A 21,402-nucleotide genomic window follows, 5' to 3' on the forward strand; every position below is an offset into this window, starting at 1 on the left:
CTGATCAGGTTGATGGACTCATGCCCAGGCTGAGTGGTTCCAGGGTCCAATCCACGAAACCACCAGAGAACTGGGGCAATGTCTTTAAGTTAGTTCATCTATCAGAGCCTTTTATTTTCATTTCTGACCTTTTTCACCAGTATCTCCGACAAAATGCCATGACAGCAGTAATACAAGTGACTTCTGCAGCCAATGGCAACACCGATTGCTCTCAGCTGGAACATGAAACCGACAGTGAGGTGAGACAGTCGTCCAGGCTGCTCATGTATAAATTTCATTTTCCAAAACCCACCAACCTGATCACTGCGGCTCCTGTGAAACTTACAACACAACAGACGGCAGATATTCATCACTGAAAGTAACTGACACACATGAAATTCCGAACACATTCATGTCACATCTCTTTCTGCTTCTGTCGCTACCTCGCCTACCCAGCTCCCTCTGTCCGTCCAGCTCCAAAGTTCACTTAGCAGCTTGGTGAAAACAGACAGGTGGCGAATCCAAGCTTTGCCTCGAAAGCAGGAACAGGGAGTGTAGGACACAAGGTATTGAGAAGAGATGGAGTTTACAAATGAGAAGGTAAAACCACACCAGGATCTAATCTTCCTGGTCCACCCGGACACTGAATACAGGAATGTGCGCAGTGCCAAATATTCACAGTCACAATCTCCTTCCAGTCTTCTGCACGTTGCCAACCTTTGTCGTATTTAACGTCTTGCTACAGCTTTTCTGATAAGACCACATCTCGGATATCGTGTGCAGTTTCGGTCTCCACATTGAAGAGACAATATATTAGCTAACCACTGTGCCACCATGCTGCCCGTTCCCCAATGTTTGAAAGTCAGGTTTGGCATTCAATTTGTGTTGGATATTGAAATGAATCTGATTTCAAAATGAGGACAAAGAGCTGGGAATTATTAAACCCAGGAACAAATCCTGAGGGAAAAGGATCACAATGTTTGAAGGAGGTACAGCTGTGAATACTGGTATTGGTGAGTGGAAAAGAGTGGAGACTTGGGTTTCATGTGGTCAATTCCCTTCTCTACAATTGCGTTCAGTCTCTCTGAGAGACGTGAATTCATTATACCTACATGTCCCTGTCAGGTAAAAGGAAATAACCTGTACACCACAGCAACATGAAAAATCTTTGGCAGGTAGGATCAAAGAAAAGCCCAAGGCCTTTTACACATATGTGAGAAATATGAGAATGACTAGAGCGAGGGTAGGTCCGATCAAGGACAGTAGCGGGAGTCTGTATTGAGTCTGAAGAGATAGGAGAGGTCTTGAACAAGTATTTTTCTTCAGTATTTACAAACGAGAGGGGCCATATTGTTGGAGAGGACAGTGTGAAACAGATTGATAAGCTCGAGGAGATACTTGTCAGGAAGGAAGATGTGTTGCGCGTTTTGAAAAACTTGAGGGTAGACAAGTCCCTCGGGCCTCACGGGATATATCCAAGGATTCTGTGGGAAGCAAGAAATGAAATTGCAGAGCCATTGGCAATGATCTTTTCGTCCTCGCTGTCAACAGGGGTGGTACCAGAGGATTGGAGAGTGGCGAATGTCGTGCCCCTGTTCAAAAAAGGGAACAGGGATAACCCTGGGAATTACAGGCCAGTTAGTCTTACTTCGGTGGTAGGCAAAGTAATGGAAAGGGTATTGAGGGATAGGATTTCTGAGCATCTGGTAAGACACTGCTTGATTAGGGATAGTCAGCACGGATTTGTCAGGGGTAGGTCTTGCCTTACAAGTCTTATTGACTTCTTTGAGGAGGTGACCAAGCATGTGGATGAAGGTAAAGCAGTGGATGTAGTGTACATGGATTTTAGTAAGGCATTTGATAAGGTTCCCCATTGTAGGCTTGTGCAGAAAGTAAGGAGACATGGGATAGTGGGAAATTTGGCCAGTTGGTTAACAAACTGGCTAACCGATAGAAGACAGAGAGTGGTGGTGGATGGCAAATATTCTGCCTGGAGCCCAGCTATCAGTGGCGTACCGCAGGGATCATTTCTGGGTCCTCTGCTGTTTGTGATTTTCATTAACGACTTGGATGAGGGAGTTGAAGGGTGGGTCAGTAAATTTGCAGATGATACGAAGATTGGTGGAGTTGTGGATAGTGAGGAGGGCTGTTGTCGGCTTCAAAGAGACATAGATAGGATGCAGAGCTGGGCTGAGAAGTGACAGATGGAGTTTAACCCTGACAAGTATGAGGTTGTCCATTTTGGAAGGACAAATATGAATGCAGAATACAGGGTTAACGGTAGGGTTCTTGGCAATGTGGAGGAGCAGAGAGATCTTGGGGTCTATGTTCATAGATCTTTGAAAGTTGCCACTCAAGTGGATAGAGCTGTGAAGAAGGCATATGGTGTGCTAGCGTTCATTAGCAGAGGGATTGAATTTAAGAGCCATGAGGTGATGATGCAGCTGTACAAAACCTTGGTCAGGCCACATTTGGAGTACTGTGTGCAGTTTTGGTCGCCTCATTTTAGGAAGGATGTGGAAGCTTTGGAAAAGGTGCAAAGGAGATTTACCAGAATGTTGCCTGGAATGGAGAGTAGGTCATACGAGGAATGGTTGAGGGTGCTAGGCCTTTTCTCATTTGAACGGAGAAGGATGAGGGGCGACTTGATAGAGGTTTATAAGATGATCAGGGGAATAGATAGAGTAGACAGTCAGAGACTTTTCCCCGGGTGGAACACACCATTACAAGGGGACATAAATTTAAGATAAATGGTGGAAGATATAGAGGGGATGTCAGAGGTAGGTTATTTACCCAGAGAGCAGTGGGGGCATGGAATGCACTGCCTGTGGAAGTAGTTGAGTCAGAAACGTTAGGGACCTTCAAGCGGCTATTGGATAGGTACATGGATTAGGGTAGAATAATGGAGTGTAGATTAACTTCTTCTTAAGGGCAGCACGGTAGCATTGTGGATAGCACAATTGCTTCACAGCTCCAGGGTCCCAAGATCGATTTCGACTCGGATCACTGTCTGTGTGGAGTCTGCACATCCTCCCCGTGTGTGCGTGGGTTTCCTCCGGGTGCTCCGGTTTCCTCCCACAGTCCAAAGATGTGCAGGTTGGGTGGATTGGCCATGAAAAATTGCCCATAGTGTCCAAAATTCTATGATTAACCTAGGACAAAGGTTCGGCACAACATCGTGGGCCGAAGGGCCTGTTCTGTGCTGTATTTCTCTATCCCTATCTAGCTCTGGAGGTAAAATAGACAAATAGACTTGCACTGAATTGTTAGCAGTCAGTTGATGATGTCGATCTGGATCTGGTATTCCAGAAATAGAATCGGGCTGTGATATGCAGAGATCTTGGTGACTCTCTGGATTTGGACGTCTTGTGAATTTCTGCAGTTTCAGTCTCTGTGGTGCAATTGACCAACACGTTCAACTGTTAACTCAAAGGTTGGTGCTTCTCGGCCATCCAGGGTCGGACTCTTTGCTGTTTTTATCAGCACTCATTGTTCACAGTTCTGGGTTGTTATTGGGTCCTTTGCCAACAATAAATATATCTCTGAAGTGTTACCGGCTCAACTGTTGTCCATTATTACCAACATATTTATTCAATGAATATTCATCGGAAACATATTACATATAACAAAATATATATTTCAAATATGCGATTAAACTCGATAATTGGACTCAAAACATGAACTGTTCGCTGATCTTGGGTTACAATTCAATTTTCCAAACCGCTCACATTCATTCCCGGATCGACCAAAAACTTGCTGTCCTAACCTGCAATGTGTTCAATGATGGAACATGCAAAACCATCTGGTGTCAATAAGTTCAAAGATTCACAACTCATTGAGTGAAGTAATTTCTCCTCATCCCAATCACAAATGATCAGCCCCTTATCCTGAGACTCTGCCGCACAGTTTTAGATTCTCTGACCAGCGGAAACAATCTCTCAGCGTCCATCCGATCAAACCCATTCCGAATTGTGTGGGTTTCAATGAAAGCACCTCCCATTTTTCTAAATTCCAGGGAATTCCAGCGCAACTTTCAAAGAACAAAGAACAAAGAAAATTACAGCACAGGAACAGGCCCTTCGTCCCTCCCAGCCTGCGCCGATCCAGATCCTTTATCTAAACCTGTCTCCTATTTTCCAAGGTCTACTTCCCTCTGTTCCCGCCCATTCATATCCCTGTCTTAAATGATGCTATCGTGTCCGCCTCTACCACCTCCGCTGGTAAAGCATTCCTGGCACCCACCACCCTCTGCATAAAAAACTTTCCACGCACATCTCCCTTAAACTTTCTCCCTCTCACCTTGAAATGGTGACCCCTTGTAACTGACACCCCAACTCTTGGGGAAAGCTTGTTGCTGTCCACCCTGCCCATACCTCTCATAATTTTGTAGACCTCAATCAGGTCCCCCCTCAACCTCCGTCTTTCCAACGAAAACAATCCTAATCTACTCAACCTTTCTTCATAGCTAGCACCCTCCATACCAGGCAACATCCTGGTGAACCTCCTCTGCACCCTCTCCAAGGCATCCACATCCTTCTGGTAATGTGGCAACCAGAACTGCACGCAGCATTCCAAATGTGGCCGAACCAAAGTCTTATACAACTGTAACATGACCTGCAAACTCTTGTACTCAATACCCCGTCCGATGAAGGCAAGCATGCTGTATGCCTTCTTGATCACTCGATCAACCTGCGTTGCCACCCTCAGGGTAAAATGGACCTGAACTCCCAGATCTCTCTGCACATCAATTTTCCCCAAGACCCTTCCATTGACCATATAGTCCGCTCTTCAATTTGATCTTCCAAAATGCATCACCTCGCATTTGCCTGGGTTGAACTCCATCTGCCATTTCTCTGCCAAAACTCTCCAATCTATCTATATTTTGTTGTATTCTCTGACTGTCCTCCTCGCTATCTGCAACTCCACCAATCTTAGTATCATCTGCAAACTTTCGGAGCCACTTGACATAGGAAACCCACGTCACCCCAGAGAGGAATCTCCGCAACCTTTGCTGTAACCATCTCCAATGCAACTATATTGTCTCTTCAATGTGGAGACCAAAACGCACAAGATGTTCCAGATGTGGTCTCATTAGAACCTGAAAAGCTGCAGTAAGACATTAAAGACGACAAAGCTTAGCAACGTGCAGAAGACTGGAAGGAGATTGCGACTGTGAATATTTGGCACTGCGCACGTTCCTGTATTCAGTGTCCGGGGTGGACCAGGAAGATGAGATCCTGGTGTATCTTTACCTTCTCATCTGTAAACTCCATCTCTTCTCAATATCTTTTGTCCTACACTGCCTGTTCCTACTTTCGATGCAAAGCTCGTGTTCGCCATCAGTCTGTTTGTATCAAGCAGTTCATTGACCCTAATATCTTACTGAATTAAGCATTCAAAACTCCGACTTTCCATGAGACAGAGGCAGTTTTCACTCACAAACCTGATACTAACAAAGCGGGATGGAGACAAGACTAAGTTTGAGTGATGACACCCCGGGAGGAATGCCGACCTGGAGTTCATTCGCAAAAGCAGCAACGTTTAAGCAACTGCGCCAAACGTGGGGCTGCAAACCACAATCCGAATCTCGGGCTCTTACGACTGAGCTACTAGGCACTGAAATAGCAGCTGACCCAATGTCACTGCCCTGCCTTCGAAACAATTGTTTTTGGATTTGTGGTTCTTCGTTCTACTTGTTAAAAGCAGGAGCTGCACAATTGGAATAACTTTGGTTTCAGGTCCGAATCGTCACAGTCTTTACAGATCTCGGGCTCTGTAAAGACTTAATTACCTGCAAATGCTCGCATTCAAAGTATTGTCTTGCATCTTTGAGTCTGTCTCTCTCCATATGTTTCTGGAACATACCTCTTCATTCACCTGAGGAAGGAGTGGTGATCCGAAAGCTAGTGATTTGAAACAAACCTGTTGGACTTCAACCTGGTGTTGTAAGACTTCTTACTGTGCTCACCCCAGTCCAACGCCAGCATCTCCACATCATTACTGGGTTGGCACTGATTCTGCAGAACAGAACATTCAGTCACCACCGATAAACTGCATCAAACGTTGACAGCAGTGGGACTCAAACCCAAATTGCTATGGAGACTGGAATCGAAATCCGCTGCCTTGCACCACTTGTAACAAGTCACACAACACCAGGTTAAAGCTACGCTCCAAAAGCGAGTGATCCAAATAAACCTATCGGACTTTAAACTCGTGTTGCAAGACTTCATCCTGTGCCCCACCCAGTCTAAAGCCAGCATCTCCATATCATTGGACCACTTCGCCAGACTACCAGAATTGGGATATTCTGTTTGGCATTCTCTGAGCTTTAATGTCATTTAAATAAAATATAAATTAAGGAGCTGCAATCCTACTTGCGCCTGCTCTGCCAGTTAATAAGATCACAGCGAATCCCCAGCCTTAAAACCAATTCCCAACACGATCCCTATAACCCTTCATTCCCTTCGGGTCCAACAATCTCTCCGTCCGACGCTTCAATATCTGCACGATCTGAGAATTGACGGAGCTCTGCGGTACAGAATTCAATGGATTCCCAAACGTTGAAGGAGTATTGCACCTTGTGGCCTCCAGTGGCGTAATCGGTAAGCGCGCGGTACTTATGCAGCAGTGCAGACAGCGAACTATGCCGAGGTTGTGAGTTCGATCCTCACCTAAAGCTAGCCATTTGCTGCAAAGTGTAAGGAACTCTGGCATTCAATGTTCAGTTCACATTGGAATAGAAAACCAGCATGTCTGGACTGGTTCACCATACATGGCATATACCATACATACACCTCTCGCGTTCCAGATTCAATTTGCACTTTCTCCCTGTGTCAGGGAAAATCCAGAATCTGGTAGTATGGCCGAGTTGTCCAAGGATATGGAGATGCTGGCGTTGGGTTGGTACAGGAAGAAGTCTTACAAAACTAGGTTAAAGTCCAATAGGTTTATTTGGAAACACTAGCTTTCGGAGCATAGCTTTAACCTGGTGTTTTAAGGCTCATTAGAAGTGGTCCAAGGCAGATGAATTCGACTCCAGTCTACAAAGCAATGTGGGATTGATTCACACTGCTGTGAAAGTTTCATGCAGTTTCGCTGATTTGATTGATTGTTCTCTTCTGCAGAATCAGGTACAACTCAAAGTTGATCCAATTGTGTAGCTCCTGCTTTTAACAAGTAGAACAAGGGACCACTATTCGCAACAATTGTTGCGAAGGCAGGGCAGTGACATTGGGTCAGCTGCTATTCCAGTGACCATTAGCTCTGTCGATAGAGCCTGAGATTCGGATTGTGGTTTGGAGCCCGACGTTTGGCGCCATTGTTACAACGTTGCTGCTTTCATGAATGAACTCCAGCTCTCTATCCCTGCCAAACTGTCACTAATCAAATGTATTCTTGTCTCCATCCCGCTTTGTTCGTACCAGTTACTGGTTTATGAATGAAAACAGCCTCTACGTCATTGGAAGTCGGAGATTTTAATGCTTAATTCAGCAAGATGCTCTCTTGTCATTTTGAATTAATTTGGAACAAGATCTGCGAGATAATTGTGTCAGTGTGATCTCTAAAATGTGACCAAGAGCCACACAGACTTTACCTCGCTGCACAATCTCCATGGTCAGTTCTTTGAAGCCTATCAGTGTCCCTCTCTTCTGGATTTGTTCCCGACCTGCTGCGCATGTGACATTTTCAGCCCTGATGGGAAAATACAGCTCTCATTGCACTGATTATCAATTCAATCAGGAAGCAATTTAGGTTTGCTTCTCAGCTTGATGGCCTCCTGTCCAGGCTGGAGTGGTTCCAGGGTCCAATCCATGAGATCACCAGAGAATTGGGGCAATGTCTTTAACTTAGTTCATCAAGGAGAGCATTTACTTTTCATTTCTGACCTTTTGCACTATAGCCAAGTATCTCTGACAATATGCCATGTTCAGCTGGAATGCAAGTGAATTCAACAGCCAATGGCAACACCCATTGCTGTCAGCTGTGACATGAAATTGACAATGAGGTGAGACAGTCCTTCAGGCTGCTCATGTATCAATTTCAATTTCCAAAAACTACCAACGTTATCACTCCGGGTCCTGTGAAACATTCAAGACAACAGACGGCAGATATTCATCACTGGCAGTAACTGACAGACATGAAATTTCAAACACATTCATGTCACACCTTTTTCTGCTTCTGTCGCTACCTCAGCTGTCCAGATCCCTCTGTCAGTCCATATCCCAGGGTCAATAAGCAGCTTGTTGCAAACAGACAGTTGGCGAACCCAAGCTTTGCCTCGAAAGCAGGAACAGGCAGTGTAGGACACAAGGTATTGAGAAGAGATGGAGTTTATAGATGAGAAGGTAAAACAACACCAGGATCTCATCTCCCTGGTGCCCCCGGACACTGATATAGGAATGTGCGCTGTGCCAAATATTCACAGTCACAATCTACTTCCAGTCTTCAGCATGTTGCTAAGCTTTGTCGTACTTAAAGTCTTGCTGCAGCTTTTCAGGTTCTGATGAGACCACATCTCGAATATTGTGTGCAGTTTCGGTCTCCACATTGAAGAGACAATATACTTGCATTGGAGGTGGTACAGCAAAGGTTCACGAGATTCTTCTCTGGATGACAGGGTTTTTCTATGTAAAGGGCTGAGAAATTGGGCTGAAATTCCCTGGAGTTTAGAAGACTTTGAGGTGATCTCATCGAAACCCGCACAATTGTGAATAGGGTTGATTGGGTGGACGCTGAGAGATTGTTTCCACTGGTCAGGGAATCTACAACAGTCTCAGGATAGAGGGCTGATCATTTGTGACTGAGATGAGGAGACATTACTTCACTCAAAAGGTTGTGAATCTTTGAACTTCTCTGCACCAGACGGTTTTGTTTGTTCCATCATTGAACACATTTCAGGTTGGGATAGACAAGCTTTTTGTTCTATTCGGAAATGAAGGTGAGCTGTGGGAAGATGGAATTTTGTAGGAAGATCAGCCAACATTTAAACCTTTGAGTCCAGTTATCAACTTTAATCGCATATCTGAAATACATATTTTATTACATGTAATATGTTTCTCACGAATATTTCTTGACTAAATTATTTTGGTAACACCAGATCACAGTAGAGCCGTTAATACTTGAGACATATTTTGCCCGAGGACCCAATAACAACCCAGAACTGTGAACAATGAATGCTGATGGGGAGAAAACAGCAAAAAACGCGTCCCTGGTTGGCCTCGAACCACCAACCTGAAGATTTAAAGCACGTTCGCAGTCTGGGCATTAAAAAGCTCTCACCTCAGTATGTACTAGCTGATGCCTCAGCAGGTGGAATGAGGCACAGAATCCTTTCGCACACTCTGAGCCGGTGAACAGCCTCTCCCCAGTGTGGGCTTGTTGGCGTGACAGCAGGGAGCAGAACTGACTGAATCCCTTCTCACACTGGGAGCAGGTGAACAGTCTCTCCCGAGTGTGAATTTGTTGGATTGGCAATCGGTTGGATAACTGTGTGAATTTCTCGTCACATTGAGTACAAGTGAATGGTGTCACCCCAGTGTTACATTCCATGTTCCATTTCTGACTGAATGCTTGGCAATAAACGAAAGAAGAAGTGTAACAGGAAAATCACTTGGGAATTTTGGGAATATTTACATTTAATTTCATTCAATCGATAATAAGACGTGGTAACGTGACTGATTGGGCTAAGGGGGAGGATTTAGGCTCCCGTCTGTGTAAGATAATTCTATGATTCTATGTCAATACAATTAGCATCATGACAGCTGTAGCCATGGTCCTATCCCAAGACCGCTTGAAAGTTCCTAAAGTGTTCCACCCCACTATCAGAGCAGGCAGCCCATTCCACACCCTATCCACTCTCGGAGCAAAGAACCAACATCGGATATCCCTCCTATATCTCGCACTCTGAATCTTGTCGTTATGCCCCCTTGTATAGTCTCTTCAATGTGGAGACCGAAACTGACACAATGTTCCTGATGTGGTCTCATCAGAACCTGAAAAGCTGTGGCAAGACATTAAAGACGATAAAACCGAGCAACATGCAGAAGACTGGAAGGAGATTGTGACTATGAATATGTGGCACTGCGCACATTCCTATTTCCTATTTATTATCTGTAAACTCCATTTCTTCTCAATACCTTGTGTCCTACACTGCCTGTTCCTACTTTCGAGGCTAAGGTCGGCATGGCCAACTGCCTGTTTGCATCTGGCAGCTCCTTGATCCTAAGATCTTGCTGAATTAAGCATTCAACTATCCGACTTCCAGAGGCACAGAAGTAATTTCCACTCAAAAATTAGTAACCCTGATACTAACAAAGCGGGATGGAGGCAAGACTAAGTTTGAGTGATGACACTCCGGGTGGAATGGCGAGCTGGAGTTCATTCACAAAAGCAGCAACGTTGAAACAACTGCGCCAAACGTGGGGCTGCAAACCACAATCCGAATCTCAGGCTCTTACGAATGAGCTACTGGGCACTGAAACAGCAGCTGACCCAATGTCACTGCCCTGCCTTCGAAATAATTGTTATTGGAATTGTGGTTCTTCGTTCTACTTGTTGAAAGCAGGAGCTGCACAGTTGGATTAACTTTGGGATCAGATCCGAATCTTTACAGTCTTTACAGATCGCGGGATTTCTAAACACCTAATTACCTGCAATTGCTCACATTCAAAGCATGTCTTGCATCTTTGAGTTTGTCTCTATATATATGTGTCTGGAACATACCTCTTCATTCACCTGAGGAAGGAGCAGTGCTCCGAAAGCTAGTGATTTGAAACAAACCTGTTGGACTTTAACCTGGTGTTGTAAGATTTCTTACTGTGCTCACCCAAGTCCAACGCCGGCACCTCCACATCATAACTTTGGGTTGGCACTGATTGTGCAAAACAGCACATTCAGTCACCACAGATAAACTGCATGAAACTTTGACAGCAGTGGGAATCAAACCAACATTGCTATGGAGGCAGGAATCGAAATCCACTGCTTTGGACCACTTGTAAGACGTCTTACAACATCAGTTTGAACCTCCGCTCCTAAAGTTAGTGGTTCCAAATAAACCTATTGGACTTTAACCTAGTGTTGTAAGACTTCATTCTGTGTCCACCCCAGTCCAAAGGCGTCATTTCCATATCATTGGAACACTTCGCCAGACTACCAGATTCGGGATTTTCTGTTTACCATTCTGTTTGCTCTAATGCCATTGAAATAAAATATAAATTAAGGAGCTGCAATCGACCAAAAGCCTCTGACACTTAATAAGATCACAGCGAATCCCCAGCCTTAAAACCAATTCCCAACACGATCCCGATAACCCTTAATTCCCTTCGGGTCCAACAATCTCTCCATCCGACGCTTCAATATCTGCAAGTTCTCAGGATTCACGGATATCAGCGGTACAGAATTCAATGGATTCCCAAACTTTGAAGAACTGCTGCATTTTGTGGGCTCCCGTGGCGCAATCGGTTAGCGCACGGTACTTGTGCAGACAGCGAGCTATGCCGAGGCTGTGAGTTCGATCCTCACCTAAAGCAGGTATTTTGCTGCAACGTGTGAGGAACTCTGGCATTCAATGTTCCGTTTACAGCAGAGAACATTTGAATAGCAAACCAGCGTCTCTGGGCTTGTTCACCATACATGGTGGCACTGTTTCTCTGGTTGGCAATCAGTAGCTAGTGGTGTCCCTCAGGGATCGGTGTTGGGCCCACAATTGTTCACAATTTACATAGATGATTTGGAGTTGGGGACCAAGGGCAATGTGTCCAAGTTTGCAGATGACACTAAGATGAGAGATAGAGCGAAAAGTGCAGAGGATACTGGAAGTCTGCAGAGGGATTTGGATAGGTTAAGTGAATGGGCTAGGGTCTGGCAGATGGAATACAATGTTGACAAATGTGAGGTTATCCATTTTGGTAGGAATAACAGCAAACGGGATTATTATTTAAACGATAAAATATTAAAGCATGCCGCTGTTCAGAGAGACTTGGGTGTGCTAGTGCATGAGTCACAGAAGGTTGGTTTACAAGTGCAACAGGTGATTAAGAAGGCAAATGGAATTTTGTCCTTCATTGCTAGAGGGATGGAGTTTAAGACTCGGGAGGATATGTTGCAATTGTATAAGGTGTTAGTGCGGCCACACCTGGAGTATTGTGTTCAGCTTTGGTCTCCTTACTTGAGAAAGGACGTACTGGCGCTGGAGGGTGTGCAGAGGAGATTCACTAGGTTAATCCCAGAGCTGAAGGGGTTGGATTATGAGGAGAGGTTGAGTAGACTGGGACTATACTCGTTGGAATTTAGAAGGATGAGGGGGGATCTTATAGAAACATTTAAAATTATGAAGGGAATAGATAGGATGGATGCGGGCAGGTTGTTTCCACTGGCGGGTGACTAGGGGACATAGCCTCAAAATAAGGGGAAGTAGATTTAGGACTGAGTTTAGGAGGAACTTCTTCACCCAAAGGGTTGTGAATCTATGGAATTCCTTGCCCAGTGAAGCAGTTGAGGCTCCTTCATTACATGTTTTTATGGTAAAGATAGATAGTTTTTTGAAGAATAAAGGGATTAAGGGTTATGGTGTTCGGGCCAGAACGTGGAGCTGAGTCCACAAAAGATCACCCATGAGCTAATTGAATGGCGGAGCAGGCTCGAGGGGCTAGATGGCCTACTCCTGCTCCTAGTTCTTGTGTTCTTATGTTCTTATGCTACTTCACAGCTCTCGCGTCCCGGTTCAATTCCAGCTTCTGGTGACAATTTGTACTTTCTCCTAGTGTCAGGGAAAATCCAGAATCTGGTAGTGTGGCCAAGGCGCCCACGGATATGGAGATGCTGGGGTGGGCACAGGAAGAAGTCTTACAACATAGAACATTACAGCTTAAAACTTCATCCTGTACCCACCCCAGTCCAAAGGCGGCATTTCCACATCATTGGACCACTTCGCCAGACGACCAGATTCGGTATTTTCTGTTTACCATTCTGTTTGCTCTAATGACGTTGAAATAAAATATAAATTAAGGAGCTGCAATCGACCAAAAGCCTCCTTGCGCCTCCTCTAACACTTAATAAGATCACAGCAAATCCCCATCCTTAAAACCAATTCCCAAAACGATCCCGATAACCTTTAATTCCCTTCGGGTCCAACAATCTCTCCACCGGACCCTTCAATATCTGCAAGATCTGAGGATTCACGGAGATCTGCGGTTCAGAATTCAATCGATTCCCAAACTTTGAAGAACTGTTGTATATTGTGGGCTCCAGTGGCCAAATCGGTTAGCGCGCGGTATTTATACAGCTGTGCCGACAGCGAGCTATGCCAATGTTGCGAGTTCGATCCTCACTTGAAGCAGTTGCTTCTGCTGCAACGTGTGAGGAACTCTGCAATTCAATGTTCAGTTCGCAGCGGAGAACATTTGAATAGCAAACCAGCGTCTCTGGGCTGGTTCACCACACATGGTGGCACTGCTGCTTCACAGCTCTTGCGTCCCGGGTTCAATTCCAGCTTCAGGTGACTGTGCAATTTGCACTTTTTCCCAGTGTCAGATAAAATCCAGAATCTGGTATTATGGCCAAAACGTCCACGGCTATGGAGATGCTGGCGTTGGGCTGCGGTGGGCACAGGAAGAAGTCTTACAATATAGAACATTACAGCGCAGTACTCGTTGGGCATTACAGCCCTGGATGTTGCAACGACCCGTGAAACCATCTGAAGCCTATCTGACCTACACTGTTCCATTTGCATCCAGATGTCTATCCAGTGACCACTTAAATGCCCTTAAATTTGGCAAGTCTACTACTGTTGCAGGCAGTGCGTTCCACACCCCTACTACTCTCTGAATAAAGAAACTGCCTCTGACATCTGTCCTTTTTCTACCACCCCTCAATTTAAAACTATGCCCCCTCGTGTTGGTCATCACCATCCGAGGAAAAAGACTCTCACTGTCCACCCTATCTAACCCTCTGACGATCTTATATGTCTCTATTAAGTCAACGCTCAGCTTTCTCCTCTCTAACGAAAACAACCTCAAGTCCCTGAGCCTTTCCTCTTAAGACTTTCCCTCCATACCAGGTAACATCCTAGTAAATCTCCTCTGAACCCTTTCCAAAGCTTCCACATCCTACCTATAATGTGGTGACCAGAACTGCACGCAGGACTCCAGTTGCGGCCGCACCAGAGTTTTGTACAGCTGCAGCATGACCTCGTGGCTCCAAAACTCAATCCCCCTACTGATGAAAGCTAGCACACCATATGCCTTCTTAACAGCCCTATTAACCTGGCTGGCAACTTTCAGGGATTTATGTACCTGGATGCCGAGATCTCTGTGTTCATCTACATTACCAAGAATCTTGCCATTAGCCCAGTACTCTGCACTCCTGTTACACTAGGTTAAAGTACAATAGGTTGATTTGGAATCATAGCTTTCGGAACACAGCTTTAACCTGGTGTAAGACTTCTTACAAGTGGTGCAAGACAGAGGATTTCGATTCCAGTCTATGTAGCAATGTGGGATTGATTCCCACTGCTGTGAAAGTTTCATGCAGTTTCGCTGAGTTGATTGATTGTTCTCTTCTGCAGAAGCAGTGTCACTCAACGTTGATCCAGTTGTGTAGCTCCTGCTTTTAACAAGTAGAATAAGGAACCACTATTCGCAACAATCATTGCGAAGGCAGGGCAGTGACATTGGTTAAGCTGCTATTCCAGTGCCCACTAGCTCAGTCATTAGAGCCTGAGTTTCGGTTTGTGGTTTGGATCCCCACGTTTGGCGAAATTGTTTAAACGTTGCTGCTTTCAAGGATGAACTCCAGCTCTCCATTCCTGCCGGAGTGTCACCAATCAAATTTAGTCTTGTCTCCATCCCGCTTTCTTGGTACCACAGTTACTGGTTTATGAGTGAAAATTGCCTCAATGTCATTGGAAGTCAGAGATTATAATGCTCTCTTGTCATTTTGAATTAAATGTGGAACCATATCTGGGAGATAATTGTGTCAGTGCGATCTGTAAAATCTGATCAAACGCCACCCAGATTTTAGCTCACTGCACAATCGCCATGGTCAGTTCGTTGAAGCCTACCAGTGTCCTTCTCCTCTGGATTTGTTTCCGACCCGCTGCGCATGTAGCATTTCCAGCCCCAATGGGGAAATGCAGCTCTCATTCCACTGATTATCGATTCATCAGGAAGCAATTCAGGTTCGCTTATCAGCTTGATGGACCCGTGCCCAGGCCGGAGTGGTTCCAGGGTCGAATCAACGAGATCACCAGAGAATTGGGGCAACGTCCCACTGAATTGGGGCAACGTCCCATTGAATTGGGCCAGCGTCCCTGGTGGTCTAGTGGTTAGGATTTGGCGCTCTCACCGCCGCGGCCCGGGTTCGATTCCCCGTCAGGGAATGAAAGTTTACTTTTTGCAGGGTATGGTTTTGCTCAATCAGCTCAATCGCTGGCTTTTAAAGCAGACCAAGCAGGCCAGCAACACGGTTCAATTCCCGTACTAGCCACCCCGGACAAGCGCCGGAATGTGACGACTAGGTGCTTTTCACAGTAACTTCATTGAAGCCAACTCGCGACAATAAGCGATTTTCATTTCATTTTCACTTAGTTCATCAAGGAGAGCATTTACTTTTCATTTCTGACCTTTTGCACGTAAGACAGTTATCTCCGACAATATGCCGTGACAGCTGTAATACAAGTGACTTCTGTAGCCAATGACAACACCGATTGCTCTCAGCTTGAACATGAAACTGACAGTGAGGTGAGACAGTACTCATGTATCAATTACAATTTCCAAAACCCACCACCCTTATCACTGCGGCTCCTGTGAAACATTCAAGACAACATACGGCAGATATTCATCACTGGAAGTAACTGACACACATGAAATTCCAAACACATTCATGCCACACCTCTTTCTGCTCCTGTCGCTACCTCACCTATCCAGATCCCTCTGTCCGTCCATTACCCAGCGCCAATGCGCTGCTTGATACAAGCAGACAGTTGGCGAACCAAGCTTTGCCTCGAAAGCAGGAACAGGCAGTGTAGGACACAACGTATTGAGAAGAGATGGAGTTTACAGATGAGAAGGTAAAACCACACCAGGATCTCATCTTCCTGGTCCCCCCGGACACTGATGCAGGAATGTGTGCAGTGCGAAGTAATCACAGTCACAATCTCCTTCCAGTCTTCTGCATGTTGCTAAGCTTTGTCGTACTTAAAGTCTTGCTGCATCTTTTCAGGTTCTGATGAAACCACATCTGGAATTTTGTGTGCAGTTTCGGTCTCCACATTGAATGGACAATAACATTGCATTGGAGGGGGTACAGCAAAGGTTAACGAGATTCTTCTCTGGATGACAGGGTTTTCCTATGTAAAGGGGCTGAAAAATTTGGGCTGAAATTCCCTGGAGTTTAGAAGACTGGGAGGTGATCTCAAAGAAACCCACACAATTGTGGATATGTTTGATAGGGTGGACGCTGAGAGATTGTTTCCACTGGTCAGGGAATCTAAAACACTACGGCAGAGTCTTAGGATAGGGGGCTGTTCATTCGTGACTGACATGAGGAGACATTACTTCACTCAAAAGGTTGTGAACCTTTGAACTTCTCCACACCAGAGGGTTGTGCATGTTCCATCATTGAACACATTTCAGGTTGGGATAGACAAGCTTTTCGTTCTATTCGGAAATGAAGGTGAGCTGAGGGAAGATGGAATTGTGTAGGAAGATCAGCCAACATTTAAACCTTTAAGTCCAGTTATCAAGTTTAATCGCATATTTGAAATACATATTTTATTACATGTAATATGTTTCTCATAAATATTCATTGACTAAATTATTTTGGTAACACCGGATCACAGTAGAGCCGTTAACACTTGAGACATATTTTGCCCAAGGACCCAATAACAACCCAGAACTGTGAACAATGAATGCTGATGGGGAGAAAACAGCAAAAAAACCCGTCACTGGATGGCCTCGAACCAACAACCTGAGGATTTAAAGCACGTTCGCAGTCTGGGCATTAAAAAGCTCTCACCTCAGTATGTACTAGCTGATGCCTCAGCAGGTGGAATGCGGCAGTGAATCCTTTCCCACACTCTGAGCCGGTGAACAGCCTCTCCCCAGTATGGACTTGGTGTGACAGCAGGGAGCAGAACTGAGTGAATCCCTTCTCACACTGGGCGCAGGTGAACAGTCTCTCCAGAGTGTGAATTTGTTGGACTGGCAATCGGTTGGATAACTGCGTGAATTTCTTGTCACATTGAGTGCAAGTGAATTGTTTCACCCCAGTGTTACTTTCCATGTTCCATTTCTGACTGAATCCTTGGCAATAAACGAAAGAAGAAGTGTAACAGGAAAATCACTTGGGAATTTTGGGAATATTTACATTTAATTTCATTCAATCGATAATAAGACGTGATAACGTGACTGATTGGGCTAAGGGGGAGGATTTAGGCTCCAGTCTGTGTAAGATAATTCTATGATTTTATGTCAATACAATTAGCATCATGACAGCTGTAGCCATGGTCCTATCCAAAGACCGCTTGAAAGTTACTAAAGTGTTCCACCCCACTATCACAGCAGGCAGTCCATTCCACACCCTACCACTCTCGGAGCAAAGAACCAACATTGGATATCCCTCCTGTATCTCGCACTCTCAATCTTATCGTTCTGCCCCCTTGTATAGTCTCTTCAATGTGTAGACCGAAACTGACACGATGTTCCTGATGTGGTCTCATCAGAACGTGAAAAGCTGTAGCAAGACATTAAAGACGACAAAACCGAGCAACATGCAGAAGACTGGAAGGAGATTGTGACTGTGAATATGTGGCACTGCGCACATTCCTATTTCCTATTTATTATCTGTAAACTCCATTTCTTCTCAATACCTTGTGTCCTACACTGCCTGTTCCAACTTTCGAGGCTAAGCTCGGGTTCGCCAACTGCCTGTTTGCATCTGGCAGCTCCTTGATCCTAAGATCTTGTTGAATTAAACATTCAACTCTCCGACTTCCCGAGACACAGAAGTAGTTTCCACTCATAAATTAGTAACCCTGATACTAACAAAGCGGGATGGAGGCAAGACTAAGTTTGAGTGATGACACTCCGGGTGGAATGGCGAGCTGGAGTTCATTCACAAAAGCAGCAACGTTGAAACAACTGCGCCAAACATGGGGCTGCAAACCACAATCCTAATCTCAGGCTCTTACGACTGAGCTACTGGGCACTGAAATAGCAGCTGACCCAATGTCACTGCCCTGCCTTCGAAATAATTGTTAGTGAATTTGTTGTTCTTCGTTGTACTTGTTAAAAGCAGGAGCTGCACAATTGGATTAACTTTGGGTTCAGGTCGGAATCTTTACAGTCTTTACAGATCTCGGGATCTCTAAAGTCTTAATTACCTGCAATTGCTCGCATTCAAAGCATGTCTTGCAACTTTGAGTTTGTCTCTTTATATACATGTCTGGAACATACCTCTTCATTCACCTGAGGAAGGAGCAGTGCTCCGTAAGCTAGTGATTTGAAACAAACCTGTTGGACTTTAAACTGGTGTTGTAAGATTTCTTACTGTGCTCACCCAAGTCCAACGCCGGCACCTCCACATCATAACTTTGGGTTGGCACTGATTGTGCAGAACAGCACATTCAGTCACCACAGATAAACTGCATGAAACTTTGACAGCAGTGGGAATCAAACCAACATTGCTATGGAGGCAGGAATCGAAATCCACTGCTTTGGACCACTTGTAAGACGTCTTACAACATCAGTTTAAACCTCCGCTCCTAAAGCTAGTGATTCCAAATAAACCTATTGGTCTTTAACCTAGTGTTGTTAGACTTCATCCTGTGCCCAGCCCAGTCCAAAGGCGGCATTTCCACATCTGGCTGGTTTAGCTCACAAGGCTAAATCGCTGGTTTCGAAAACAGACCAAGCAGGCCAGCAGCACGGTTCGATTCCCGTACCAGACTCCCCGGACAGGCGCCGGAATGTGGCGACTAGGGGCTTTTCACAATAACTTCATTGAAGCCTACTCGTGACAATAAGCGATTTTCATTTTCATTTTCATTGGACCACTTCGCCAGACGACTAGAGTCGGGATTTTCTGTTAACCATTCTGTTTGCTCTAATGCCATTGAAATAAAATATAAATTAAGGAGCTGCAATCGACCTCCTTGCGCCTCCTTGCGCCTCCTCTGACACTTAATAACATCACAGCGAATCCCCAGCCTTAAAACCAATTCCCAAAACGATCCCGATAACCTTTAATTCCCTTCGGGTCCAACAATCTCTCCATGCGACGCTTCAATATCTTCAAGATCTGAGGATTCACGGAGTTCTGCGGTGCAAAATTCGATGGATTCCCAAACTTTGAAGAACTGCTGCATATTGCGTGCTCCAGTGGCGCAATCGGTTAGCGCGCGCTGCTTATACAGCAGTGCAGACAGCGAGCCATGCCGCTGCTGTGAGTTCGATCCTCACCTGGGGCAGTTGTTTTTGCTGCAACGTGTGAGGAACTCTGCAATTCAATGTTCAGTTCGCAGCAGAGAACATTTGAATAGCAAACCAGCGTCTTGGGCTGGTTCACCATACATGGTCGCACTGCTGCTTCACAGCTCTTGCAGCTATTGCAGATTCGAGTGACTGAGCAATTTGAACTTTCTCCCAGTGTCAGAAAAAATCCAGAATCTGGTAGTATGGCCAAGACGTCCACGATATGGAGGTGCTGGCGTTGGGCTGCGGTGGGCACTTACAACATAGAACATTACAGCGCAGTACGGGCCCTTCAGCCCTCGATGTTGCACCGACCCGTGAAACCATCTGAAGCCTATCTGACCAACACAATTCCATTTTCATCCATATGTCTATCCAGTGACCACTTAAATGCCCTTAAATTTGGCACGTCTACTACTGTTGCAGGCAGTGCGTTCCACACCCCTACTGCTCTCTGAATAAAGAAACTGCCTCTGATATCTGTCCTTTTTCTACCACCCCTCAATTTAAAACTATGCCTTCTCGTGTTGGACATCACCATCCGAGGAAAAAGACTCTCACTGTCCACCCTATCTAACCCTCTGACGATCTTATATGTCTCTATTAAGTCAACGCTCAGCTTTCTCCTCTCTAACAAAAACAACTTCATGTCCCTGAGCCTTTCCTCGTAAGACCTTCCCTCCATACCAGGCAACATCCTAGTAAATCTCCTCTGACCCCTTTCCAAAGCTTCCACATCCTTCCTATAATGTGGTGACCAGAACTGCACGCAGTACTCCAGCTGCGGCGGCACCAGAGTTTTGTACAGCTGCAGCTTGACCTCGTGGCTCCGAAACTCAATCCCCCTACTGATAAAAGCTAGCACACCATATGTCTTCTTAACAGCCCTATTAACCTGGGTGGCAACTTTCAGGGATTTATGTACCTGGATGCCGAGATCTCTGTGTTCATCTACATTACCAAGAATCTTGCCATTAGCCCAGTACTCGGCACTCCTGTTACACTAGGTTAAAGTACAATAGGTTTATATGGAATTACAGCTTTCGGAGCACAGCTTTAACCTGGTGTAAGACTTCTTACAAGTGGTGCAAGACAGAGGATTTCGATTCCAGTCTATATAGCAATGTGGGATTGATTCCCACTGCTGTGAAAGTTTCATGCAGTTTCGTTGAGTTGATTGATTGTTCTCTTCTGCAGAATCAGTGCCACTCAACCTTGATCCAGTAGTGTAGCTCCTGCTTTTAACAAGTAGAACAAGGAACCACTATTCGAACAATCATTGCGAAGGCAGGGCAGTGACATTAGTTCAGCTGCTATTCCAGTGCCCACATAGCTCAGTCATTAGAGCCTGAGTTTCGGATTGTGGTTTGGAGCCCCACGTTTGGCGCAATTGTTTAAACGTTGCTGCTTTCAAGGATGAACTCCAGCTCTGTTCCTGCCGGAGTGTCGCCAATCAAATTTAGTCTTGTCTCCATTCCGCTTTCTTGGCACCACAGTTACTGGTTTATGAGTGAAAATTGCCTCTATGTCATTGGAAGTCGGAGATTTTAATGCTCTCTTGTCATTTTAAATTAAATGTGGACCCATATCTGGGAGATAATTGTGTCAGTGCGATGTGTAAAATCTGATCAATTGCCACCCAGATTTTACCTCACTGCACAATCGCCATGGTCAGTTCGTTGAAGCCTATCAGTATCCTTCTCCTCTGGATTTGTTTCCGACCTGCTGCGCATGTAGCATTTCCAGCCCCTATGAGGACATGCAGCTCTGATTCCACTGATTATCAATTAAATCAGGAAGCAGTTCAGGTTCGCTTATCAGCTTGATGGACTCGTGCCCAGGCCGGAGTGGTTCCAGGGTCGAATCCACGAAATCACCAGAGAATTGAGGCAACGTCCCGGTGAGTTAGACCAGCGTCCCTGGTGTTCTAGTGGTTAGGATTCGGCGCTTTCAC

At 45.3% G+C, this 21,402-nt stretch overlaps 1 protein-coding gene and 1 non-coding gene across 2 annotated transcripts in view; one reads left to right on the plus strand and one right to left on the minus strand.

Moving 5' to 3' along the window:
* Positions 1 to 9,243: 9,243 nt before the first annotated feature.
* Positions 9,244 to 21,402, minus strand: part of LOC119951498 (gastrula zinc finger protein XlCGF57.1-like) — a 28,485-nt gene continuing 16,326 nt past the window's right edge. Inside the window, exon 5 of the mRNA XM_038774708.1 lies at positions 9,244 to 9,548. Within this exon, the coding sequence (XP_038630636.1) occupies positions 9,244 to 9,548 (305 nt within the window). The remainder of the gene's footprint in view (positions 9,549 to 21,402) is intronic.
* Positions 15,284 to 15,355, plus strand: trnae-cuc. Its single transcript has one exon. It is a non-coding gene; the product is annotated as a tRNA-Glu (tRNA).

Source organism: Scyliorhinus canicula, chromosome 17 (genome assembly GCF_902713615.1).
Source record: "Scyliorhinus canicula chromosome 17, sScyCan1.1, whole genome shotgun sequence".
NCBI classification, from domain to species: Eukaryota; Metazoa; Chordata; class Chondrichthyes; order Carcharhiniformes; family Scyliorhinidae; genus Scyliorhinus; species Scyliorhinus canicula.